The sequence below is a fragment of the Rhopilema esculentum genome, chromosome 14, assembly GCF_057945365.1.
Source record: "Rhopilema esculentum isolate cy_ngs chromosome 14, ASM5794536v1, whole genome shotgun sequence".
NCBI lineage: Eukaryota > Metazoa > Cnidaria > Scyphozoa > Rhizostomeae > Rhizostomatidae > Rhopilema > Rhopilema esculentum.
This window is the reverse complement of record NC_142828.1, coordinates 6753016-6778649: the sequence shown is the minus strand read 5'-3', so window position 1 is coordinate 6778649 and position 25634 is coordinate 6753016. Positions and strand designations below refer to the sequence as shown.

The following is a 25634-nucleotide window of genomic DNA, read 5'->3' as shown; positions in this document are numbered from 1 at the left end:
GACACTAACTGAAAATGACAGAAAAACTTTACAGACAATTTCCTTTTTAAAATACATATTCTTATGCTGTATGATTTGCAACTGGCTTGCTAGTCCAGACAAAGACAATACACTTTGGTACCAGATACACAAAAATTTACCATGGAAGCTTGCAAATGTACTTTCTTTGCAGCTTTCAACAGTTCTTGCATAATAATATTTGATCGACTTAGATGGCCTTCTTAATTTCTGGGACACTCTTCTTTATACTTTGATTGTAGCAAATAACTAGTTTTTGCAGTGCAAATCTCTCAAAGGAGAATACGGTAAAATCTCCAAAATTTTTGATATAACTCATTCAAGCTTAGTAAACAACCATGCTTTACAACGACATAGCAAGCTAGATATACAGAGAAACCGGCCTATTTATTCAACTGCGAAATTCGCAAAATACATTGAATAATTTAAATTGGTTACTAGTTTTATTAACTGCTACATGACACTTTGTTCGGCTAAAGCAGAAGCTCCTTTGTAGGAGATCGACCTTTACAAAGACTCTACATTTTTCGAGGTGGCCTAAGGCAAGGAGCCTCGTATCCAGTAGAGCTGATTCAGCTAAATGTAGAGAATTAATATGCCAGCTTGCAGACTTCCGCTGATTAATGATTATCTTTTATGAAATTCGGATAATTTGAATAAATATTGAGGATAATATTGCATGTCGTTTGGCAACCAAAAGGTCTTTCGAAAAGCACCTGCAACATCGCTTAAGATCAAGCCCACACTCACCTCATCGATTTGTCTTACACATAGAAACAATAGGCTTTGTTCTAAGTTGTGGCTCAACAATACTGGGTGTATGTAACTATTAGACGCAGGTGCATCGCGGATTGCCCTCGCCTTCATTTGCCAGTTCATTAAAATGAAAGAATCAGATTCAAAATTAAGTCGTCGCCTATAATCCTGGCATAGGCCACAGAAAAACAAATAAACTATCTCCCGTTTTAATCATCGTTTGACTTCATGAAGCACTTATTCTGGAGATGACAACTATAAATGTTGTGGTGTAATAGACTCGACAACATCCTGTACTATGAGTTGTTATTCTTGAAAGGGGGAGGGAGCAGCTGCGTAAACATGAAATTACGGTAAACAGCATTTTTAGCATTGAAATAATCATTGCAAGCTTTGACAAGCTGTTTTGAGGAATTCCATTTAGGCTAGTTGAACCAGATTCTTTGAATGAGCAGCTTTCAATCTATCTCTACTTTTCATCCTCAGATACTGATAAATCCACACGACTTTGGTTATGGTAACTAGTAAGTGTCTGAGCATGTGACGTCAAACGGTGAAAGGAATTACATCTCATCGTAAGGTGCATAGTTAAACACTGTCAAGCGCCGCGAGAAAAGTTCAAAAACAGAATCTTTCTAGTTTATAAAACGTGGGATATGCTCTACAAGGCCATCCCCAACAGAAAATGGTTAGCAAGTGCTATGATATGCAGATAGTTTCGGATATCAATTGAGAATTAGTCTATTGTGCAAGATCTTCTGAATCGAAACTGCCCAGCCAAACCTCTGGTCATTATGTTTCCACTCTTCTAAAACAGAGTTTAGTTCGACTTCCTACCAAACCAACAAAGAGGCCTCGTGGATCAATTCTTTGAGCTGCTTGATTGTCGCTTCAAACAGATGACAGCTTCATTCAAAAGCTATTTCAAAAACAACACAAATTTACGGCAGTAGCAGCCCGTGGCAGAGAAGGTGTGACTTTGATTAACAATGATCCAACCTGCCCACTAATTCTGTAACAAAATGGTGGTGCTTTTCTAATGACCTTTGCGCCAACAACTGAAGCTTAAAATTACATTCAGCCGTTGTTTTAATGAACAACATAAAATAATAAATAAAAGCAGAGAGGAACATTTCCATAAAACAAGAAAACTAATGAAGATATTTATTGCATGCTATAAAAATATGCAAAACTTCGTGACTTATAGAATGCACAATTCAAACCGTAATTACATCACTAAGATAAGGACAATTAGTATAATAGAGTGCAACAAATTATTCTAAACCATGTCCAATTATTTTTATTACACTAAGAGAACCTTATCTTGAGCTATCAATTTAAAAGATGACACAGATCCCTTCGATTTGTTCAGAAAAATTAAAAGAATTGACGGCATCGAATAAATGAAGCTAATTCTCAAATGACTGCAAAACGAAGAATACCGAGTTCACAAACATAACGTGGGTTCTATATTACAAGCACATTGATTGGCTTTACAAGGGCCTTATCCTTGACGAAAGCTCTTTATGGGTTCTCCTTTTAATAAAAATCCAAATTCTCAAAGGTGGTCAACAAGACGCACTCCAGGTCTTAGCTTGAAGTACTAACATAAAAGAAACTTTTCTTTGAAAGTTAGATCCTCAAATTCTATGCCGATGAACTTTGCAAGGATACGAAACGAAATTTCAAAAGAAGTGCAACCTGTATGCAAGCCACAGAATTTGAATGTCATCTTGATTATGAATGATGCTTCAAAAAGCATGAATTACATTATCTTTTGGCCCGTGGAATTCATTTAGCTCAAAGTGTGATAGAAAATATCTTACTTCTTTAATCAAAAGGAGGCTTAGACAATATGGTCACTCTGAGATCTTATTATAATGAATACCAAGACACGCATTGAATTTCTATTCAAAATATGAAAACAAGTAAGAAATCATTAAAAATAACAATCATAAAAACACAGATTGCCTTTTCATGTTAGTGTGGTTCTGGATTTAACTGTTCTAAATGTTTGGTTTTATTCCCACAGCCCAAAACGGAGCGATCACACGAATGACATTCGCAAGCAGCGTCGTTGAAAAGGCGATTGTTACTTAGGGAAGGTTTGTAGGTATCGGTAAATGAACCGCACAAAGGACAAACACGTTTGTTGATCCTGCTTATTCGTTTAGTTCCCAGAAACGCTCATTCACCTACGTAGTTGCTTTGAACACGTCCAAAATTCACCACGCATGCAAATGCACCTGCTCAGAGTTGAGGAGAGTAAGAGCGCAAAACGACCCACTCTCATTTCCTTCCTTTCGAGCTCAAAGGACACCGACTTTATCATATTTACAGCGGGTCATTTGGCCGCCTGCAAATTTAGTTCTCAGAGTATGCACCGCTGTAGGCTACATCCACCAAACTTCTTGCAAAATGTACAGTTTGATGTATGTAGCCGTACGTATTTTCTACCCTACGAAAGGTGCTGACTTTTAGTTTTTTCAAGGAGAGACTAAGCAAGTACAGACGCTAGACATAATATTGATGTAGGAATGAAAACACCTCGAAAAATCTGCTTATAAATAACTTAAACTTTCTCCTCGACCAAGAACTATACATCCTAGGCTTTCACATTCGGTAACCCTTTCGGGACAAAATAAAATATAAATGAATGGGATTCTCCTAAATAGCTTAAGCGTGTTAGCCATGGCATCATGTATCGTTGAATTGTTGCATTGTACAACATACGACAGATACTTTAAAGGCTGCTTCTCCCAAAACCATGAATCATATATTTCAGTACAGAATGTTGAAATAAACAATCAGGTAGCGAAGCTGAAGGAAGCAAAGCCAGTTTTTCGTAAATATAACAGTTGAAAAACAAAGGGATTTACTACAATCAATTGATTTCTCTACTTCTTGGATTCCGTAGTAAGATAAGAACTAGATATGGGTGGAACAATTGCAGACCGTAATAAGACCACAATAGCATGAAAAGGCATACATCTGATGTGCGTAATTACACGACATAATCAATGACAATGCTACCTTGCAAACAGAACAGGGGCAGCATGATTTCAATATAACTAGATTGCTTACAAAAAATTTGCAAATTATGATTTGTATAGTTTATTTTTATTTATGTACTCAATAACTGGGTCCGGAATCAAATATCTTACGCTGTCTCCATTTCGCAGTGCTTGCCTAAAAGTGAAAAACATTTCAAAAATCAGTTGAGATTAGCTGCCTTATTTTTTGAGACGCGGTCACTGAAAAAGACTACATGTAGTTTTAAAATAGTCAGGTATTGCGAAACGCAATGAAAACCGAACACCGTTCGTCTTCTTTTGATGATTTGAAAGCATAAAATTATGAATTCTAATTACAGTGCAGCTGTACCGAGTTGCTTTAGCTTAATGTACATCAAGGACGCAGCTTGCAAAACAAGCCTTTTTTAGCCATGCTCTTAGGCTTGCAAGCGACGAAGATCTTCTCTGACAAATTACAAGCTAAAAATTCTACAAAAGATAGCAGGGAAGAAAAGTTTCCGCTAGATTTTTTCCTTAAAACTATCAAACTGTAGAGAGCACATGTTGTGTCGTCTAATTCTGGAACACTTTGACAACATAAAAGCCAAATCGTAAAAAACTTAATAGAAATACATATCTACAAAGCAGGTTTTACTTATAGGAAATATGGGTTGGTCGTCTGTAAAATATTTCTAAGCGTTGTAAGCCAGAACATTCACGGTCTTGATCAGAACGCAACAGGAAACAGAACAAAAAAGCAACAGGAAACAAAACAAAAAAGCAACAGGAAACAGCTTGTTTAGTTCTGAACTTTTTTGACTGCGAAGTGACATTAAATAAAGAAGTGCCAAAAATTCGAGGCAGATGCAACCTTAAAAGTTGAAAATGATGCAACCTTAAAAGATGATTACTATTGTTATTATTGTTGTTATTTTTATTGTTATTATTATTATTATTAATATTTTTATTATTATTATTATTATTATTTTTATTATTATCATTATTATTATTATTGTGGGATTTTAAGCATTTCTGCACTGGCTGGTCTTATTGCCTTTTTTCTTCCAGTTAGGCGAGTCATAGCAAATGACTAAAGGCTAACAGGAGTCCTTCTCCTTTTAAAGTTCCAGCACTTTTCTCAGTATTCTTGCTGTCCCCAATAAAGCAGTCTTCTGCAGTACTCCAGCTTCAGTTACAATTTTCAATCCAACATTCAAGATCTTTTGTAACCCTTCCGAGGGCACCAATCACTACTGGAACAACTTTTGCACATCGCAGTTCCCACAACCTTTTTACTTCCTTTTTCAGATCTTGGTACTTTTCTACATTCTCTAACTCTTTTTCTGCAATCCTCGTATCCGCAGGTACAGCAATATCAACTATTAAAGCCTCTTTGGTTTCCTTATGAATTACTATAACATCTGGTCTCCTTGCCTGAATGACGTTATCACATTGTGCATTCATATCCCACAGAATTTTCACGACCTCGTTCTCATCAACACCCTCTGGAGTGTGTTCATACCACTTATCTGAATGCTCAAGCCCATGCTTCCTGCACACATGCCAGTGTACTTTCTTTGCCACGTTATCGTGACGTCTTTTGTACTCTTTCTGGGCTAATTTATCGCACTCTGAAACAATATGTTGTATGCTTTCACCTCGTTTACCACACATTCTACACAGTGGACTGTCGCTGCTCTTATCTATATAGTGCTTCACGTAGTTGGTATTTATTGCTTGCTCTTGTGCAGCACATAAGAGAGCTGCCGTTCCAACCTTCAAATCACTCCTTGAAAGCCATTCCCAAGATTTAACCCAGTCTACCTTTTCTGGCATCTCTCTAACGAATTGCCCATGCATTGCCTTTCCTGTCCATTTCTGTTTGAGCTCTTCTGCCTTCCTCCTTTTGAATTCTTCCTTCTCCATTCTTCCCTCTGTCTGTATGGTTCCTGATGCACACACACCTCTTATCAACAACTCCTCTGAGTTTGCCACATAAAAACCTAAGCTGTTTTCTTCTCCTTTTACACATTGCTCCACGCTGATAAGGCCACGACCTCCTTCCTTCCTTTTCATATATAGCCTGTCTACATCACTCTTTGGGTGCATGGCACCATACATTGTCAGGTTTTTCTTGTCTTTCTATCGATACTTTGAGTTCACTCTCTCTCCAGCATATTATTCCTGCTCCATATCTGAATATTGCTACTGCCCAGGTATTAATTGCAGTTATCGTGTTTCTTCCATTCATCTTGGACTTCAGAATTAACCTCAGCCGTCGCTTATACTCTTTCATTGTTTTCTATTTCATTTCATTCTCCCACGCCTTATCTAATTCCACAATACCCAGATAAGTATAACATACTTGTCAAACTTCTTTTATTATCTCATCATTCGGTAATTCTATGCCTTCACATCTTACAATCTTGTCTCTTTTTAGAACTAGAGCCCCACATTTCTTGATTTCAAATTCCATGCCTATATCAGTACTAAAAATGTGAGTAGTCTGTACTACAGTAAATCCTCACATATAAGAACCTACTTTTTATTTTTTTTTTATATTCTTAAAATTTTGGATTTTGCTATATATAATTATGTTAAAAAGTCAAAGTAATTTGAAAGTTCTCTTTCGTTAAAGTGTATAAAATGCTTAAAATGCACAACTGAAAATTTTTATACCGATTGTGATATAAAATCTAGGAGTAAACAAGGACCTTTGAAAACACTATTTTTTGCTCTTTGAATAAGAACCTATCATATTGTATCACACTGAAACAAGTTCTTAATTACAAGGTACATAAATTAGGAAAAACAGCCTCTAGGTTCTTATTTTTGTAGGTTCTTATATGCGGGGATTTACTGTAGGGAGTCTATCTGTTCTTCACTCTTTGAATATAGTTTAAATCATCCATAAAGAGTAGGTGAGAAGTTTATACTCCTTTTCCCCCCACCCATAGCATACATTTACCTTTCTGAGTAATGACGATAATGGTATCATGCTCAAGACAAATAACAATGGTGACAAACTATCCCCTTGGAATATCCCTCTTCTAACATCCACATCGCCAAGTTCCTCTCCATTGGAAGTTAGGGACAACTTCCACTGCACCATGCTTCTTTGTAAAAACTCTCTCACGTTACCAGCTATTCCAAACATTTCCATGCACTCACTAATCCAACTTTGGGGAACGAAGTCATAAGCTTTCTTATAGTCTATCCGAGCCATAGTCAGATTAGTGTGCCTTTTCCTGCAAACCTTCAAGACTGTTTTGTCAATCAGTAACTGATCTTTTGTACCCCGGCTCGCTCTTTCGCTTGCAACCCTTTTGTTCATCAGGTAGTAGATGTTCTCTTTCTAGGTGGTAAACGTACATTTGATCAGCTATGATTCCTGTCATCAGTTTCTACATCAGTGGAAGGCACGTTATCGGTCTATAGTTCTCAAACGCATTCCCTTTCCTGGGATTTCTGGCACAACAGTGTCCGTCCATGTGTTAACCATTTGGGAAGGGTATCCGTTCCCATCAAAATTTTATCTAGTTGATCAGAAATTCTGTCGTGCATGTTGGTCAGGTTTTTGATCCGATATCCTTGGACACCATCTTTGCCTAGAGACTTCCAGTTTGGCATTTTCTCAGCTTGTTTTTGGATATTCTCAATACTTAAAGTGAGCCTTTCCTGTGAGTGTCTCCCTTTAACTTCATCCTTTAACTCAGACAGCCATTCTGCATGTTCCTTCTCCACTGTCCAAATATCACCACAAAACCTTCTACTCTCCTCAGCATCTGATACCTCGTTTGTTCTAGCTTCACCCCCATTCAATTCCTTGTAAACTTTTTTCTGGTCAACACTAAATGTTCGATTTTGTCTGAACTGGTTAATCCTTTAATCGTATCTCTTAAATATTGCACTTTTGGCAATCATTCTTTGTATTATTATTACTATTATTATCATTATTATTATTTTTATTATTATTATTATTAATATAGATGGGTTCCCTTCGACCCACAACATAGTGTACCCATTCTTCGTACACAAAAAGTGCGATTTAACAATAAACCCCGATTTTTAGTTTGAAGCCAGAAGTCAGACTGTTAATCTGCAGCCAATGCACTTGATAGCTTCATAAAAGAAAGTTTTAGCAGTGCACCCAATTATTATATTTCCTGTAACCAAGGAAAAGAGAGTTTTCACTAAGTGATAATCTTCAATTGTTAGTGGAATACTATCATTAATCAAAAGTGCGACTTTTGTTTGAAATTAATTCATTAGTTAAAATGATTGGCCGCAAGGTGCAAACTCTAGTTAAAGGTGCAAATATCTAAATTTTAATCTCGACTGTAGCGACTGAGCCAACGTAGTCGCAAGTCTTGCTAATTGATAACCTTTGATTAGGAACATCTGCCTCACTCCTCGAAACCGATATTTTACCCTACAGGTTCTTAAGGAATTGCGTGAGAACATAGAGAATTTTAAGAGGCAGCCAGTTGCACATATAAGACCTGCATCGATAATCATTCCTTCATCTATGACTTTCTAACAAAAACATTGTTCGTTTGTTTCCTAAAGAACGCGTCTTCTAAATAAAGCTTTTAGAGCTTAAATGAATACCCAGGCAAGAGCATGGACGAAACGACAAGGGAAAAGGCGAGGGCGTTAAAATGCTGAACCATTCTCGGTCACAGGACAGCTTCGATAGGTATGCTTGGTACATTAGTTGATAGCTTGTCGATTGTGAATGGAAAAAACTTCGATGTCAAATATCTTAAGAAATAGAAATTGCTCTACAATACATTCTCTTTTGTCGTTGGGTTAAAGTCATTGACAAGCCCCTGCAAGGAAACTTCTGTGAGTGCCAGCAAAGAATAGTCGTGAATTGACACCAAAGCACTTGTTTCTATCAAGCACTCTTGAGCGTGAAAAATCAATGTTATTGATGAACATAGTGGAAAAGTGGCTTGGGCTGGGGCGGTTAGTAAGGGGCTAGCCTCCGTGGCTAGACAACTTTGAAAATTTGAATTTGTGGTAAAAGCATCTCTGAACGCACTCTATGTAAGCTGATAAAGCTGATTTCTAGTTTGCCAAACCTGACAAAATTTAAAATTCCTCCAATCGCTAACACGAGTTTCGTGCCTTTTTTACAATTGGTATTGACAATATTTGTCTAATACATGAAGAGAGGTTGGACTTATCGCAGTTACAAGTGAAACCATGTGCAGCGAAAAGCAGCTGTTACGGTGCAAGGGATAACAACTGGTATAGCAAAGAATTACCTAAAACAGCGAATTTAAAAATGTTCGACCATGAAGTATCACTGAACAACGGTTGTGTAGCTAAGGACGAATATTTCAGTGGCTATGTAGCTGAAGACTACACTTATTCAAATTTGACGTCATCACAGGGCCAAGTATATATTGTCACAAATGACGATGTCTCGCAAAAAAACAAAATCTTCAACAGCCTTGTTTGCTGAGTCGCAATCAAGGGTAATGAGCTTATAATCGAAAGGAAATACTGCTTCATTCTGGGCGAACGAAAACCAGACGCAATGCTTTGGAAACAAGTGTTCGCTCGGCCAATGCGTCTTGAAAGTGGACTAGGCACTATTGCTAGAATACTTGATTTTACGATAAAACCCTAAAGACAATTCGTATGCTTATGAATAAAGCAACACGAAGGCAAACAAAAGCCTGGGTATTATCCAGCCGCGACAATGTATTGAACTAATGACCTATTTACAAGAAAATCAATTTTTGTGTACAAAATCGCATTTTCTACTCTCGCCTTTTAACAAGATGGGTGAAAGTTGCATCATAGCCATGCATTTGCGATTCCAGCAACAAAACGGTGTAAGGGCTTTCGCAAGGGTAAAATAGATTATCAAGTGTGCGAAATATCACCTAAATCCGGCCACTGGACTTTCTTTGATAAATTATACAAGATGAGATACCCGCGAATTGAAATCAAAGCGATATTTACTATTAAGTTTGAAAGAACTATGAATAATGAATATTGTGGTTTTGCACCAATTGGGGATGGGCCTTAATTATTTAGGGATAATATTCGTGATTTGATGGCGTGCAAAATCTTTCACAGTATCTTCGCTTAGCATTCGCAACAGATCTAAAACATCTCAGACCCGCAAAGAATGTTGCGAGAGTTCTAAGGGTAAACAAGCCAAAACTTTTTCCAACAATAACTGGAAATATTATTAATAACTATTTTCAAAAAATCACTTTACATGCAGAAATTTAAACTTTTCTCCTGAAGACCGAATGGCACAAGATGCCTGTCAGTATTATCAGTAAAGGTGAAGTAACCTAGCAACGGGCTGCAAGAGAAGCAGCCGGAAAGAAAAGATTGTCTGGGAGGTAAGAGTGATGGAAGAAAATAAAAAATTAGGAAAGTAAGCGCCCTTCAGAGAAGCTGTTGAAATATTGTCTTACTGAATCTGTAAGACTCTGTAATACAGAGTAGTATAAAATATTGATTAGCATGAGGGACGAGCAGTGTGCAAGAAAAAAGATTCATTAAAGAGCAAGCGCAAAGGTGAGTGACGTCATTCGAAGGCTTTTCGAAAACGAGGTAGACTCATTCATAACATGAGTTGAGGCTGGTTGCCACTCACGTCATCATCAACCGATCAATCAACGAATCGACGCATCGGCGATCCAGTACAACGAGTATCAACGAATCGGCGAGCTCAGTTACTCAGGGTGAATTACTCAGCGAATGGTCGACAGTAATGTATTTGAAGTAGCAAGCATAATTTTGGAGAGGAAAAAGAAAACATACCTTATTTTTGTGGCGCTAATTTCATTATAAATCCATTCCGTAACGATATGAATTGAATCCTACAAGATATTGAAAAGGTTCAATACAAAATCAGAAAAAATATTTACTCAAGATAAAGCTTATTACATAAAAGGAAACGTTTTAAAGAACCAAAAATGGCTTTCAAATTCTATCTTCTATTTACAGGGCAGTAGGGAGGAAGAGGACAATTATGCTAAATCTGCGGGGGAGGGGCAAAAACAGGTATCTAGGGGTTAGTTCTCCAGAAAAATTTTCACAGACCACCTATTTATAAATGCCTTAGAAAATTGTAGTTTTGTTTTTACATCACAATGTTATCCTTCATCGTCATGCCACAAAATATATATCTTATATTTATTCGCTATAACGTATCGATTATTTGGAGCTGCATCCCCCTTGACTACCCTAGCCGCTACGGCCCTTTGTTAAAATTAAATTTTTTTTCAAGAATCGAAGTAATGAAATACGAATGATGATTCTTCAAAAGTTCTATCTTAGGCCCTAGGCACACAGTACCGGATTCATTTCGTATCGGATTCACTTCTGTTCACACGGTGACGCTACGCTTAAACACTGCTCAGAAAAAAACTATTGTCTTGAAGCAGTTGCATAGCAAAATGAGATGTTATTTGTAGTTGTTCACTTTTTCTGATAAAAAGTATTCTTTGATGAAAAATATCTGACACGCTCTTTTCTTCTGAAGAAGAAGTATTTCGAAAACAGCTTAAACGATCTAATTTTAATTTGAATTAATCTTGTGAAGCTCATCATAATGGCAAAGGGCATATTCATTACTTGTTTTGAAAAGAGCGCCAAACTGTTTTTAAAAACGAAGCTGCCTTTTCGAGACTGAGGTTTCGGAGCGAAACCGTATCGGATTCATGTGTTCACACGAGCTCAAAAGTGATCCGATATGATTCCATTCCACCTTCATAGCGGAATGGCTTGTCTCCGCAAAAAAGATACAGAGTGTATCGGATTAAAGCGTCATCGTGTGAACAGAAGGCCTATCCGATATGAAAAGTGATTCGATAAGAAATGAATCTGGTATAATGTGAAGCGGGTCTCATTGTACGAGATTTTAAAAAGTCAACATACCAAATAACAAGCATAAACATGTTTATTCAACAATAATTGATGCTTCGAGACGTCCAATGAACGCACGCGTGTCTGCGTTTGCAGGTTAACAACACAGACTTGGGCCTCGTTTAAAATATTGAAAAAAGCTGAAAATGCATCGAAAAAGAGGCTTCTGTTTTAAAAGAGTAGCTCCGTTGTCGCATCCAACTCGCATTTGGCTGGTGGCATATATGATATGATGTTAATCATATATGTCACTATAAGGTGACTTTACGAATACCCTACTTAGCAGCATCTCCATAAAATCAAATGGTTTATACAACATGATTTGTAACATATTCATTCAAAATTATATTGTGTGATGGGGCTTACATAGCAACAAAAGAATAGAATGACAAGTGGTTTTGAGATAGGGGTAAAAGAGGCTACCTTTCTTCTTCTGAGAAGCTCTGTTGCGTTGACAAATCGCTCAGGGTTTGAACCCTCCCTTGTTATGACAACCATTCCATAATCCCCTGCAATTGTTTCCATCTAAATTTGAGAAGAGAAACAAGTGATTATTTCTATGTCTGCGTGTTCAAGTTTAGGTTCAAGACTGATTCGTCTACTATCCACCGAAAATTAATGGTGACGGTATTTAGGAGAATAAAAGCAGGGGGGGGAATAAAACAACCACACTGACGCATTTGTGAAGGATGTGAGAAATCGTGAACTACGTTTTGTTTGATCATCATTATCATTATATCCATTTTATTGCTGAAAGTAATATGAGCTGGATAATACGATTCATTCATACTAACCGCATTGTATAACCACGTGATAACTTTATAAATCCCGTAGCTGTGACTTTAGATACCTTTATACTATATAACTTTATAAATGTTAAAAAACTGCCCTTCTGGAAAGCAAAACATGGCCTGATCAAAAATTCTTGACCAAAACAACTACAAGGCCTAGAACTGCCGAAAATATTTCAAATATCAAACTGTTGGCGAAGGACAGTTGTTCTACCTAACAGGCACTTCCCCTACTTGTGGATCTTATACTGGATGCAGTGCAACCTTATCAAAGCTACGGGAATACTATACGCTTCAAAGACCGTTTATAAAAACAGGTAATACTTTCTGTCAAAAGATTGTCTAAACTTTATCAAAAGTGGTTTCACGTCAGTTGATCGTTTGTTAGATTTGGGGCAGAAAATGAAAAAAGGAAGTTAGCATAGCAAAAATTCAATATTCGGTGAAGAAAGAAATCTTTAATCGTATTCTGCAAAGTGTGCTACATTTTGAAACATGTCTTTGATGGCCTTTAGAATTTTGCGTGCTATAAAACCTTTGAAAAAACCACTTTTCTAATAGGCTTTTACAATATAAAAAAATCTACAATGGAATTCAAAGAAATTTCCAAGAAAACTGCAAAATAAAACGGAACAACTTGATACTACAAAATGTTTGGTGAAAGCTATTAAAACAAGGCACAGTATGAAGAAATGTCTTGAAATGAATTTAATATGTAACTGGAATTATGAACACCTGAACACATAGCAAAAAGCAAATAGAGGTTTCTCTTTAGGTTTTTGGCTTCATCAATTGTATTTCAAAGAAACAAGACCGTGATTTGCCTATCTTGGTGTCAATATTGAGCAAAGAAACAAAATTTTAGTTAGTAAACAGTCGAGACATTCTACGTGATTGTTTTGGCGTCTTTGACACACGTGTTCAATGTGGGGCGAATTTTGACGACAGGTACCTAGAAATCAAGTGTACCATCAAGCTTCTAATTGTAGGGGGGAGAGAGGGTAAACTCTATTTTTCAGAAATTTTGCATTCCCATTTCTATTTATAAACACCCCCTTCTAATTATATATTTCATGCAAAATTCCTATTAAAACACCCTCCCCCCCAATTTAAACAAAATTTCGGAAAATCTATGTATTTCAATCTTTATAACCACACATTTAAAGGGTTTTTGCAAAAAATACCAACCCCCTTCTTATTAAAACCCCCTACAATTAGGAACTTGAGAGTATTCAAGATCCAAGTGCAATGTAATATTGGACAAAAGGTACCTAATGAGATATAAAATTCTGTCCCGTTTCCCCCAAGTTCAATTTTGATATCTTTGCTAGTAACAAATCCAAGGCAGTTTTTTATAAGTCTGCAGATTTTGAATTCTGGGATAGGGAATAGTGTGTGCAAACCAAGTTGTATAATTTCTTCAACTAGTTGTGTGCTCAGGCTGTGTTCAAACAAGAACGGTTGCAAACGTCATTTCGTTTCAAATGTTGAAACGCTCTCAAAAGGAAGACGAAAAGTGGAACGATACATAATCGTTATATTTCTATCCCGCGTGAACAGGTGAACTGGTCTGTAAAACGATAACTATTATTCATTTGGCCATTGACTATGATTTGGCAGACTGTCTCCATTGCTTGAGATTGTTGCTCAGAAAATGCAGACATGCGCATAGGTAAACTTTTTGTTAAATTGTAGGCACAAACGTGGGACAGATTAAATTTGGTCACGACAAAACAGAGAGATTGTGTTCCGGTATAAATAGAAACAATAGAAACTTTTTAGTCCAAAAATTGGAATGCTTTTTCAGCGATACATAGTTGCTCTTGTCTTGAAACCAACTTTTAAAGGCAATCTGTCACGACGTTGATTGATTATAAGAACAAAGGGATTTTTTATTGTTTCCAGTCCCCCTTTAATTTATTGCATTGTAAAAAATATGGCGGAGCGCTGGAATCGTATTTAGGCTATTGCTTCAGCTATTGTTCTCGTTAACCAATCCACAACGAGACAGATTGCCTTTAACATGAGGCGGATGAATATGGTACTGTCTATATGCATAGTACCCATCATGTGTAGGCTTCGTTCGACAGCTGTCTGACAACTTTTTATCTTTAATGAACCAAACCCGTACATGAAGCGATCATTCTCACAGATGGCGGGTTTAAATTCTACATCAATCTACAAACTCTTAGCAACTTCCATAAAATCGAATCAGAAATCCAACATTCCATAAAAAAAATTCGTGCCAAGATAAATTCAAAAATGTTCATACAGCAGACTTTTCTTCAAACGAATAATTTCATGTCGTTGTTTAATAGGCACACAGCTTATTTTGAAATCAAATAATAAACGAGGCAAATAATAAGTAAAAATGGGAAATGAATTCTGAATCACTGACATGGGCTATGATGAGAACATCATTGGCTCAATTTCTTTCAATGACCTACAGATATACCATAGCAAAATGGATTTTTGCAAAGCATTGGAAACCTAGGAATTGGAGATGTATTTGACCCGACGGAACAGCCTGAATGTGCAGGAAATGACTTAACTTAACAAAAGGACTAGCTTTGGAGAAAAACAACCGACACTTAATTTAATAAGGCATTTTTCATAGTCCGGATTTAATCTATTTGATTTTAAGGTAATAGTTTCTAAGTCACTTGAATATTCAAATAAGTTAACAAATAAATTGCTGGGTAACTGTTGATAAAAATTGCAAAATCAATATCCGGCACAGGTGGAACAGAGAGAAGAAAAACAGTATACTAAGTTGAACTTACGTCATCTGTTGACCAAAGGTCTGGAACCGAGAATGACTCCAACATATCTGCTCCACAAAGTAGCTTAATCTTTGCTTAAGAAAAGAAAGCTGACTGTCAGATAAATTGTTAAGCTGAACAATTATGGAAAGTTTGGAGGAATTGCTTTCAGTGCTGAAATTATCTTTGAATACTGAAATGAACTTTGAATATGGAAACCTTAAGCACCAGCAGATTGGCAAAAACCCTGAGCTCAATCACCACTGCATTCTAATGTCATCGATTTTGTCACACCCCTTCCAGCGAGAAAATGTATATTTTTTAAGCTTTATTTCGTCTAAGCTAGAATTAAATTAACAAAACTATTGACACAAAATCCACAGCTGGGGGAGTGTCCGAAAGTAAAGCTTTTAATTTTCTGCTTGGAACAGACAGCAGAGACCGACAATTTTGAATACTGATTGTCGGCTCCATTTGGTGAGCTTGAAGACATGGTTTCAGACTCTTGGATAGTACTAGTGAATCTTAAATCGGGCATGAATCCGTGAGTAAAATCACTCATCTGATTACACTCATAATTTCATAAGAACCATCTATAAATAACCGAGCCCTAACGTGACCAAAAAATCAAGAAATCATACTAGAAAATACCCTAAACCTCACGAAACTGCTCGAAAATCCTTCTTTAAAAGATGGCTGGAAATAACTCTACAAAGATTAGGCTTTCATGGTTTTTGAACAGATAAATGTATTGTATTGTAAATGCCAAAAATGCTGTAAAAACATTGTAAAATATGTATATATGTATTTATACTTATTTCTTATGTTAAATATATATGTATTTTTATTTTTCATTTTTAAACAATTTTACTTTGTAGTAGGCTTGAATTAGCTTTTATTTTGTAGCTATTTTTATACGCCTACTTTAAATAAATAGATAATAATAATAATAATAATAATAATAATATTTGATTTAGATGAATCAGAAGAGGAGTTCCTTGTCGTTTATTGGGTAATCTATTTCACGCTATCTCCTGTCATATTTTTGTGTTTCTTAAAAGTAGTATTTGGCATTTAAGTAAACTTTACTTTTAGCACTGAAATAAGTAAAAATTAAAGAATTGGTGGCTAATTCTTAGCTTTGTTTCTTACAAAAAACGGGAGTAAGCATCCCAGTTTGGATCAACCTACCTGAGCATCCGTTAAGCCGTAAATTTGTGTAAGGTGGTTCTCCTTTAGACAACTTCTCTTTCGCATTATCAAGCACAAGCCTTGTTCGTTGCCATTCCGATTGCTTTGCTTCCCAATCGTCAACCCTTGAAAAAATGCAGCAAGATTATCATAACTTTCTTGCTACTTATCTACCAATACTATCTGATCCACACTACAAGTTCCTTATAACCCTTGATCCAAATAACCCTGGAGAAATAAAGAAGAAGCAATCATTTTCAACAGTGCTTTTCCTTTAAATGTCTCTCATTTCGATCCTTCTGCAATAGCATGATAAACTAATTATGTCATAAAAATATATTTCTATAGTTTTTTAAATTTGACCACATGATCTGAAAGGCAATTACACAAAAGGTATTATGTGGAAAAAGAATTACGGAAAAAGTCAAATCTAACAAACAGTGGCTGAGATAAAAGCAAATGAGGTAATACACATTTCCTATCAAATCACTGCAATTTGGTCTTGGTTCTCAACTCCAGAAACCAAGCACAATCAACTATTATGTCGTAGTAAACTTTACATTAACTTGACATATCTCAGCCGAAAAGCAGGAGGTATTCTGTGACGTGTTCTTTCAGGTTAACCATGCAAATAAAAAATTCTAAAGATATAATTCTATGACGTCATTACATTAAAAATGGAAACAAAAAACAGCAGCGATAAGAAGGGTGTTTGAAAAAGTGCAAAACTATCAGAGTTTAAAAATATTTTCATATGTGTCTCCTCCAAAGGAACTGACGACCATTTTGCTAACAAATCCGAGAAGAAAAAAGTGTTAACAAATATCCTTTCAACATGCTGCTCTACCTGCGTTCTTCTCGCAATTATTGAGCAACCAGTACAATTAACCGATCAAACCATGCTTCAGAGAATTATGAAAATATAGAAGCTGACAAAGAGAAAACAACATAGAATAAAACAGACGAAACAAAGATAAAAAAATCAACAATGACTCCTGTTCTCTCAACTTTTCACGAACATGCAGCAAGATACTTTACACCTTTTGTGTATTCGCAAGCAAGCAAGTTTAAAGTTCTTGCAGCTAAATATAGACCTACGGCTTGTGCCCACGGGTAAATTTTCTAGAGGGAATGCTGTGAGTACTCATTTACCGGCCTAGAAAGGATAGACAGCTGTGTTGGCCGGAGGCTACTGGACAGTGATCCCGGCGGCACTCAGACCAACGACATTCAATTCATGAGCCGAATGCCTTCACCACTTGTTTACACCACCAATGGCGTGTATAATTCGGAACAGGGAAAAAGGTTACAGAAGTCTGTTGATATCTGCCTTATTTGAAGCGCAAAGAAGGACATTCAGCTGCAAATCCCTGCCAGCTGCCAGGATGTAGAGAATAGGATGATGACGTCATTCATGCACTTAAAAAGGCTCAAATATTATGAATTATGTCTAATGGAAGCAATACATCTGAGGCACCTTTTTAAAAAAATCATATTATTGTTGAACGAAATAGCACAAGAATCTGAGATTTTAGAAAGATTGCTTCTGATAAAGATTGAAAATTACATTCTTCTTAAGAATCTTCTGTTTATGAATTCATTTAGCAGCTGATGATCACAACTGAATCGATAAAAAGGTAACGCTCTATAAAAAGTTTGGCTACAATAATAATCCTCGGGCCGTTCCAAGGAACGGACTAATCCTGCTTGCTCATCGTTAATGCAACTTTTTGATGTTAGCTATTAATCAAAATCTCTCATCAAGTTCAAAATGAATGGTTTCAAGGATTATCCAATCTTTAGTTAACTCTAGGTTTTATAATTTGCATGAGATATTTTCCAGATTCAATCACCGATGTCTCTTAATCTAAATGTATTATTTCAAGGCTGGAAAATTAATGCATTAATTTCCAAGCCATGAATTTAATCAAACAAAACCAGCAGTCCTCAAGATTAGCGTCTGCTTTTAAACTTTGAACCAAATTTTAAGAAAGATATTTCGGACAGTTCATGAACAAAGCACATTATTTATTCCAGAAATATTGAAAAGCCAGGTTCATCTAGAGGCAATCAGTTAAATAAGCTTTGGGAATTTAAGATCAAAGTTTCCATTACTGATAAAAGAAACACAATTAACTTCGAAGCTTTTCATCAACTGATGACTGTTCATAAAGATACTATGCATGCTAAAACTGTTTAAATACAGAAAAACTTTAATTTTCCTTGAAGTATTCATACAAGAATCGAGTCTTTTTGTTGAGGGCTAGTTTGTTTGCTTACTGATTCCATTACCTTGCAGATGGAAACAAACGTAATTTTATATTTTTGACAATCACGCCTGTCATGTTCTCATAGCTAAAAAAGGGGGACTCTCCTCCCGATTAGTTCATCTACTGGAAGAATTTCCTCTTCAAAAAATTCCCCATATCATGATTTTGCATGATTTGATTTTGCAGTTATCAAAATACCGCATTTACTCTAATATTCCCGCTTCTCTTTTATTCCCGCCTCTCTAGTAATCCCGCTTGTATTTCATAGATTGTAAGAATAATCACGCCTCCCCAATAATCCCGCATGCGGGATTGAAACTTTTAATTGGCATTTGCTATTCTTTACACACTTTGTATGGGTTGAAAATCAAGGATTGAAACTTATGCGTGGAGTGGATGGGTTAAATCACATGATAATGTCATAGACGGGAGAGGGCAGAGAGCTGTCTTATTTTGCACGTTTATCGAACAACCAAATCTCGCAGCATAAAAAGACGTTTGATTCTTTGACTTCGTACTACTGTCTATAAAGCACCATATCTGCTCTGTCTTGTCTGTGAAAATAAATATCCCACCCCCATTCAATTTTAACTCCCTATACATGTTGAAATTGCATATTTTTTTCTCTGATTTGCACGTTTAAGAGACTTTTTGTTGAAACGGTATCCTCAAACTAGACTTCAAGGCATTAAAAAAATAATCCCGCCTCTCCAATATACCCGCCTCTCAAATAATCCCGCCTTTTTTTGTTAGGTTGAAATGCTAATCCCGCAGCGGGAATATTAGAGTAAATACGGTACGTATTTTATTAATTTGATAACTTGAAAATTTCACGAAATACAGGAAACATAGCATACTAAAGCAATTTTCGTCCGATACTCTTCAATGCATCAAAAAACGTCGGAGAATGACCGATAATAAGCTATAAATTTTTATCCAGGTGTGGATCGAAAGTAACGTGGGAGGAAGAAAAACCCGCTTGATTGGTTATCTTGTTTTGACCAATCAGCGACGGCTAACCTCTCACCTAATTGGAGTGTCCAAGAGAGAAAACGAACCCTTTCTGTCTACACAATTCGGGGTCCTTTATTTCGATGTAAACAGATTCCAAAACTCCTAAATGAAAAGGCGACCTTGCCTGCCCAATGATTTTGAGATTCTCATCACTAGACGTCTTGGAAGACTCTGGAGTCAAAAGCAAATGTTGACCAATTGTCGAATCACATTTTATTTGGGCATTTTCGTTCTCCCAAAACGCCGTGATTGTTCTCTTTTATGGACCGTTTTTTGTCTGATGCTCGCGGGAACATGCTGTTTTATTATATATATGATTAATCGCTGGCTAGTGCGTTATTTCTGTTAAAGAGTTTTATGAAGAATTTGGAAATTAAAATAAAATAAATAAAATAAAATAAAATAAAATAAAATAAAATAAAATAAAATAAAATAAAATAAATAAAATAAAATAAAATAAAATAAAATAAAATAAAATAAAATAAAATAAAATAAAATAAAATAAAATAAAATAAAATAAAATAAAATAAAATAAAATAAATAAAATTAAAACAGGGAAATAGTCTTGATATACATTTGCAATAAGGTGAAGCTGAAAATGGCTTTAGATCATTGATGAAATGTAACACAATATATTATTTACTTCAACGGGGTCAATATCATAAGAATGCAAAACTAACCTAAGCCAGTCAGATCCTTGGGTCGCTGATCGAACCATTTCTATTCGATGTCTTGAATGAATCAAACCCTAAAAAGAAATTCAAATCAAAGATAAAAAAATTGCATACAAAACTGTTTACGTTAGCAGAGTGTAAAAGTTTGGGATTTAAGGTGAATTGACAGAACGCAAATTGTTTGCACATTGTAGTAGAAAAGGTTTTTATGGGCCTGTAGGTAATCAAGCAGCAGCTATCAATCTTAAGCAGTAATCTTGAGCATCAATCATAAACTGTAATCAGAAGTGGTAATCATGAGCAGTAATGATGTTCATTAGTCCAAAACAGTTATAGAAGTAGCTATCATAAGTGGTAATCATGAGCAGTAATCATGATCATTAATCTAAATCAGTTATCAGAAGTAGTAATCATGATCGTTAATCTAAAACAGTAATCAGAAGAAGTAATCAGAAGCAGTAATCAGAAGCAGAAATCATAAGCAGTAGCCATAAGTAGTAATTGGTACTTCGTGTTTTTCTCTTTTGTCATTTTTGTAGAATATATATCTTTACTCGATAAATTCACCCATAGACTCCTCTATTTTTTTGCTTGCACAGGATACAGGACAGACGGTATTTAAGGTATGCCATGTCATCACAGGCATGCTCGAATAGAGGTAAGAATCCAAAGTAAATTTTTCTGTCTATCATGAACAGCTGTGTCCCTTTTGAGTCTTAAAGCTACAGACAGGTGCCAGAGACTTGAACTTACTTATTCATTTAACGTTTAATCCCAATTCTCTTCCACAATTTTCTGCACTTTAAGGTTTTCCACATTCATCATTGTTTGGTGAAATAAGTAGTATTCTAATTTTGTTGTTATGAATTCTATAAAAAATTGAGCCTCTTGTCATTTACTGAGAATGAAAAACAAACATTGCACGTTGTGCACTCAGAATCTGCTTTCTGTCTAGGAGCTCTGGAACTGTTTGCAGTATCTGGAACTCCTTACTGAACAGCCGACTTTGATAACTGTACTTCGAGCTTCCGTCATACTAAAACTGGCAGGAGCTTTGCCTTCAAATTCAAAGGATCAATCTTCACGAATCATCCAAACAACTGTTTGCTATCCAATGTCTTTTAATTGGCTTAATTGATACTGATCACTAGAACCATTTTAATTTAGAAACAAAATGCAAGTAGGATGCCTAATGGGGGTTTTTCAATAATAGCTTCACGCTGAAATTGCCTTTTCGAGCCACCTATCCCCTTTCACCACGCTCCACCAGGCTCGTTCAAAAGACTCCACTCGTGTTACATCACGCTCAGTACAAAAACACCCCTCTCCTCTCATTCAAAAATGAAATTTAACGATAATAAAAGGGATAGTAGCAGAAGAAAATAATATCTTTCCACACTAGAATCTCACCGACATTAAAGTACTGTTTTCGTGATGCTACGGACTTGAATCAAATAAAGGTCACAGAAAATCAAGAAAAGCATATAGAGCCATTTACCCACAAGACGTGACCTAATTATTGAACAGCCCCACGTAAGGAGGAAGATAGCAAAATCTAGAACCAGAGATACATTATCGATATTAGCAAAGAAATTAGGAAAAAGGTGATAATAACCCTAGGCATACCTCCTTGTTGTAGGCATCATTAACCGGTGAAATGATGCCAGCTATAACTTCGAAAATACCAGTTTTATTCAAAGCGTCTCGAGCAAGCTCTAGAAGAAAAGAACATGGTTTTACTTTGGTACTTCACATAACAGATTAATCAATGGTTCTAAAAATATGTTATATCAAACAAAACTTTCATCATCTCAAGCAATAAAACTTTGCATACATAAAATGAACAACAAATCGTTTAGTTTGGTTTGCAGACTGCAGATCCAAGGGTCTGTGGTTCGAGACTCTGACCAGAGAACAGAGAAAATCCTTTTTCTATTCTGTCCCCTGACATAACCAAACTTTCACCTAGAGTGAGGAGAGTTGAAAACTCTCCGCAATTCCAGGTTTAGGAATCACAAGGTGTGGTCACATCGAGCTTCTCGCCGAGCTTAAAGCTTCTCAGTGTCCTTAAAAACTACCTTCGGAAGCTAGTTAGATAGACATACAATAAAAATGACCAATTCTTTGTTATTGCAGCTTAACATCGGTAGACCGGACTCATGGACACTTATCATTTATTTACTGTTAATTCTACACAATTGTTCGTTGTTAAGATGTTGCTACCGAAAGCTTTGGTTATAGAAATTAAATATTGGGATAAAATTATTTTTCTGCTGCTTGGAGATGTCTGTAAGAAAACTGACCTCTGCAAAAAGGGTTTTCACAATAAATTAGTCTATTTTTCAATAAGTTGGTGGTTGATGAATCTCTTATAAGATCGGGTGAATCAATCTGACTAAGGTATTATAGGGCTAATCGTATGTGGGCTTTTCATATTTTGAAATTCTGTGGAACCAAACTCCATTACATTTCCAACAGCCTTTTCGGAAACAATTCCGTAGATTTTCAATTTTTTGTTTTTTGACAGTTTTCGCAAAACTGAACAAGAGTGTATTTGCGCCAACAGTAGATTGTATTTCAATGAAAGCAAAACAGGTACGTAAAGAAAATTCACTTTTAAGCGTTTACAAGCACGTAGATGACATTTACAGTAACAAAATTTATTTCAGAAGTTTCAAAATGTACTTTCTAAAGCAAGCCACGTAGACCTCTGTATAATTGATGATAACAATAAACTTGAAAAAGAGCTCTCTAATACATATGAAGCAATCAACAGTTATCTAGGATAGACCTTTCCAGGAAGCATTTTTAAGTCTTTATCGTCCAGAAAGCCTTTTTTCTGCAACTACCAAAACATTTCAAGGTACCTATGATTATTGATGCAACCCATTGGTCTCTTAGGCATGCCGCTTAAGACAAACAATTATGATTTGTTTACATAAAGGGAATTACAACAAAAGTATTCATTTTTAAATATTCGTGTCCATTTTTAGCATATATAGATGACAGAGCTTGTCTCTTGCTCTAGGTTACATGCATTTTCGGTGTGGTGTGACGTTTTGCTTTTTTTTACAGTGCCAGTTAATAAATATAAAAATATTATGAATATATATCAATGAATGAATGACGAAATGAATGAATGAATGAATGAATGAATGAATGAATGAATGAATGAATTAATGAATGAATGAATGAATGAATGAATGAATGAATGAATGAATGAATGAATGAATGAATGAATGAATGAATGAATGAATGAATGAATGAATGAATGAATGAATGAATGAATAATGAATGTATGGGGTTATGATAAAAGACAGGAAAGAGGCAGATAAAAGATTGCACCAGAATAAATAAACGATGGAATTAATTTATATTTCATCATGAAGCATAAGAAAATTTCACTGAACCTTACATGAAATGGTGGGCAGAAAATCTATAACGATTGGCATAAGATATAGCAATAGATTAGGACGCATATTGGAATGGAATAGACATCTTGTTTTTCAGATAAGACCCGAAAATAGTAATAATTTGAAATAGTGTTCAGAGAGCGGGCTTGGTAGCAAATAAAAGACCAACTTTTGATTACGCCGATACAGACGATGAAGTAAATACATTTGGTCCTATTAACAGATCAGAATGAAGAGGATACCTCATTTATCAAAGGATGGGTGGAATTCTTTTTATGAGATCTTTCAAATTTAACGGGAAAATGAATAAAATTAATCTAAAATGTTAAAATCTATCTCAGATGTTTTCCAACAGTGGTATTCTTTAATAATGAATGAATTATCAAGTATATTATCATCTCCACTGTAATATATCGAAACATTTCCTGCGATTTATTTAACATTATTTAATATGGTGCTCCTTGAACTGAAAGCTTTTCCAATGATGTCTCTGCCAGGTATTTTGCGCTTATAATGTATCGAGAGCTAGAAAACATGCCAACCACTTCTATCTAGATAAAGAACAAGTTAGAAAACAGCTTCTCCATTTTGCAAACTCCAGCAAACGCCATTTGTGGAAAACAGAGAATGATCAGAATCTCAAAGAAGTGAAAGAAAAGGAAAAGAGAGCGCAACTTTGGGTTTATCTGCCATCTGTGCTTAAATTTTTAAGGGTAAATGATTTACACACTTTTAAGCTGTTTTTTACAAAATAAAAGGATTGTACCAACATTCCATGTCTCTTTTGATTAGCAGTGTATAAGATGTTTTGGCAATTACATTTTTATCTGCATATGTTCATATATAGTCGACAACCTTCGGTTCAAACTATTGCAATTTCACTCTAAACTAAATGTTTTCGTAGACAACGAAACTGCAGCGCAAAAATATATAGTTCTAATAAAAGGGCGTGGTTCTAGAAAAGGGAATGAGATGTTACTAAAAGAGAAAAGGATATATATGTTCTTTGGCTTGTTGTGTGAACAGTCAAGGCGACCAGAATAGGAAATTGACTGGGACGATGAGGATGAATAATATTAATAACAATGAAAGAGATAGCGATAATGATGACGAGGCATGATTATGGAGTGATTTGCAATACTGCCGACAGGTCAAAAACTAGAAAAAGAAAATATTAGAAGATCAAAAGAATAGGGCCCAGAGGGGGTGCTAACAGGAAATGTTACGGGCGATCTATGATAACGCCCTAATAATGCTCTTGTCATCAATAGAACCACTCTGAAAATAAAACTGGAGGGCCCTCGTAGGACCACATAACGGGCATGAAATCGCAAACAGAAATTTTGATTTGATTTGAGGCGTCTCAAATGGGGATTATCGGTACCGACCTTTTTATGTTTTTCAAGCTAAACATGGTCAACAAAAATTAATTTTGTCTAGTGAACTATGGTTAATCTCTCTGCCGTTTTTAATCCACTTGGGAAAAACAGAACAGCCTTTGCCAAAAAGGTATTAGCAAAAATACAACCATATGTTGGCTGGTGACGTCGGCGACTTCAAATCAAGTGGATTGAACATCCGGCTGTTAAATAATAAGATATAGCACAAAGCATCATGGATAGCGAAGTGCACTGAGTTCGTTTTTGGTTCAGCATTGAGATTTTGACAGACTTTGATTTGAAAGTTTGATGCTTGACCAGGCAAGCTTAGTAAATGCTATTTGTTTTGCAATAAGATTTGAGAAAACTGCACAACGGCTGAACAGGTTGGTGATTTTTTTATCACTCAGCCTGGAGAGTGAAAATAGAATTGGAAAGTGATGAAATTTC

At 35.8% G+C, this 25634-nt stretch overlaps 2 protein-coding genes across 2 annotated transcripts in view; both read right to left on the bottom strand.

Annotated features, from left to right (window-relative positions):
- Positions 1-1926: 1926 nt before the first annotated feature.
- Positions 1927-25634, bottom strand: part of LOC135695977 (nicotinamide/nicotinic acid mononucleotide adenylyltransferase 1) — a 28802-nt gene continuing 5094 nt past the window's right edge. Inside the window, exons 2-8 of the mRNA XM_065215219.2 lie at positions 22019-22107; positions 20399-20466; positions 16435-16559; positions 15265-15338; positions 12114-12215; positions 10584-10642; positions 1927-3963 (exon numbers count right to left, since the gene is read on the bottom strand). Coding sequence (XP_065071291.1) covers positions 3873-3963; positions 10584-10642; positions 12114-12215; positions 15265-15338; positions 16435-16559; positions 20399-20466; positions 22019-22107 — 608 coding nt within the window. The 3' untranslated portion in view covers positions 1927-3872. The remainder of the gene's footprint in view (positions 3964-10583; positions 10643-12113; positions 12216-15264; positions 15339-16434; positions 16560-20398; positions 20467-22018; positions 22108-25634) is intronic.
- Positions 3979-10573, bottom strand: LOC148958552 (uncharacterized). The gene has a single exon (XM_089112341.1). The coding sequence runs from the start codon at positions 5907-5909 to the stop codon at positions 4977-4979; it is 933 nt and encodes a 310-aa protein (XP_088968467.1). The 5' UTR covers positions 5910-10573; the 3' UTR covers positions 3979-4976.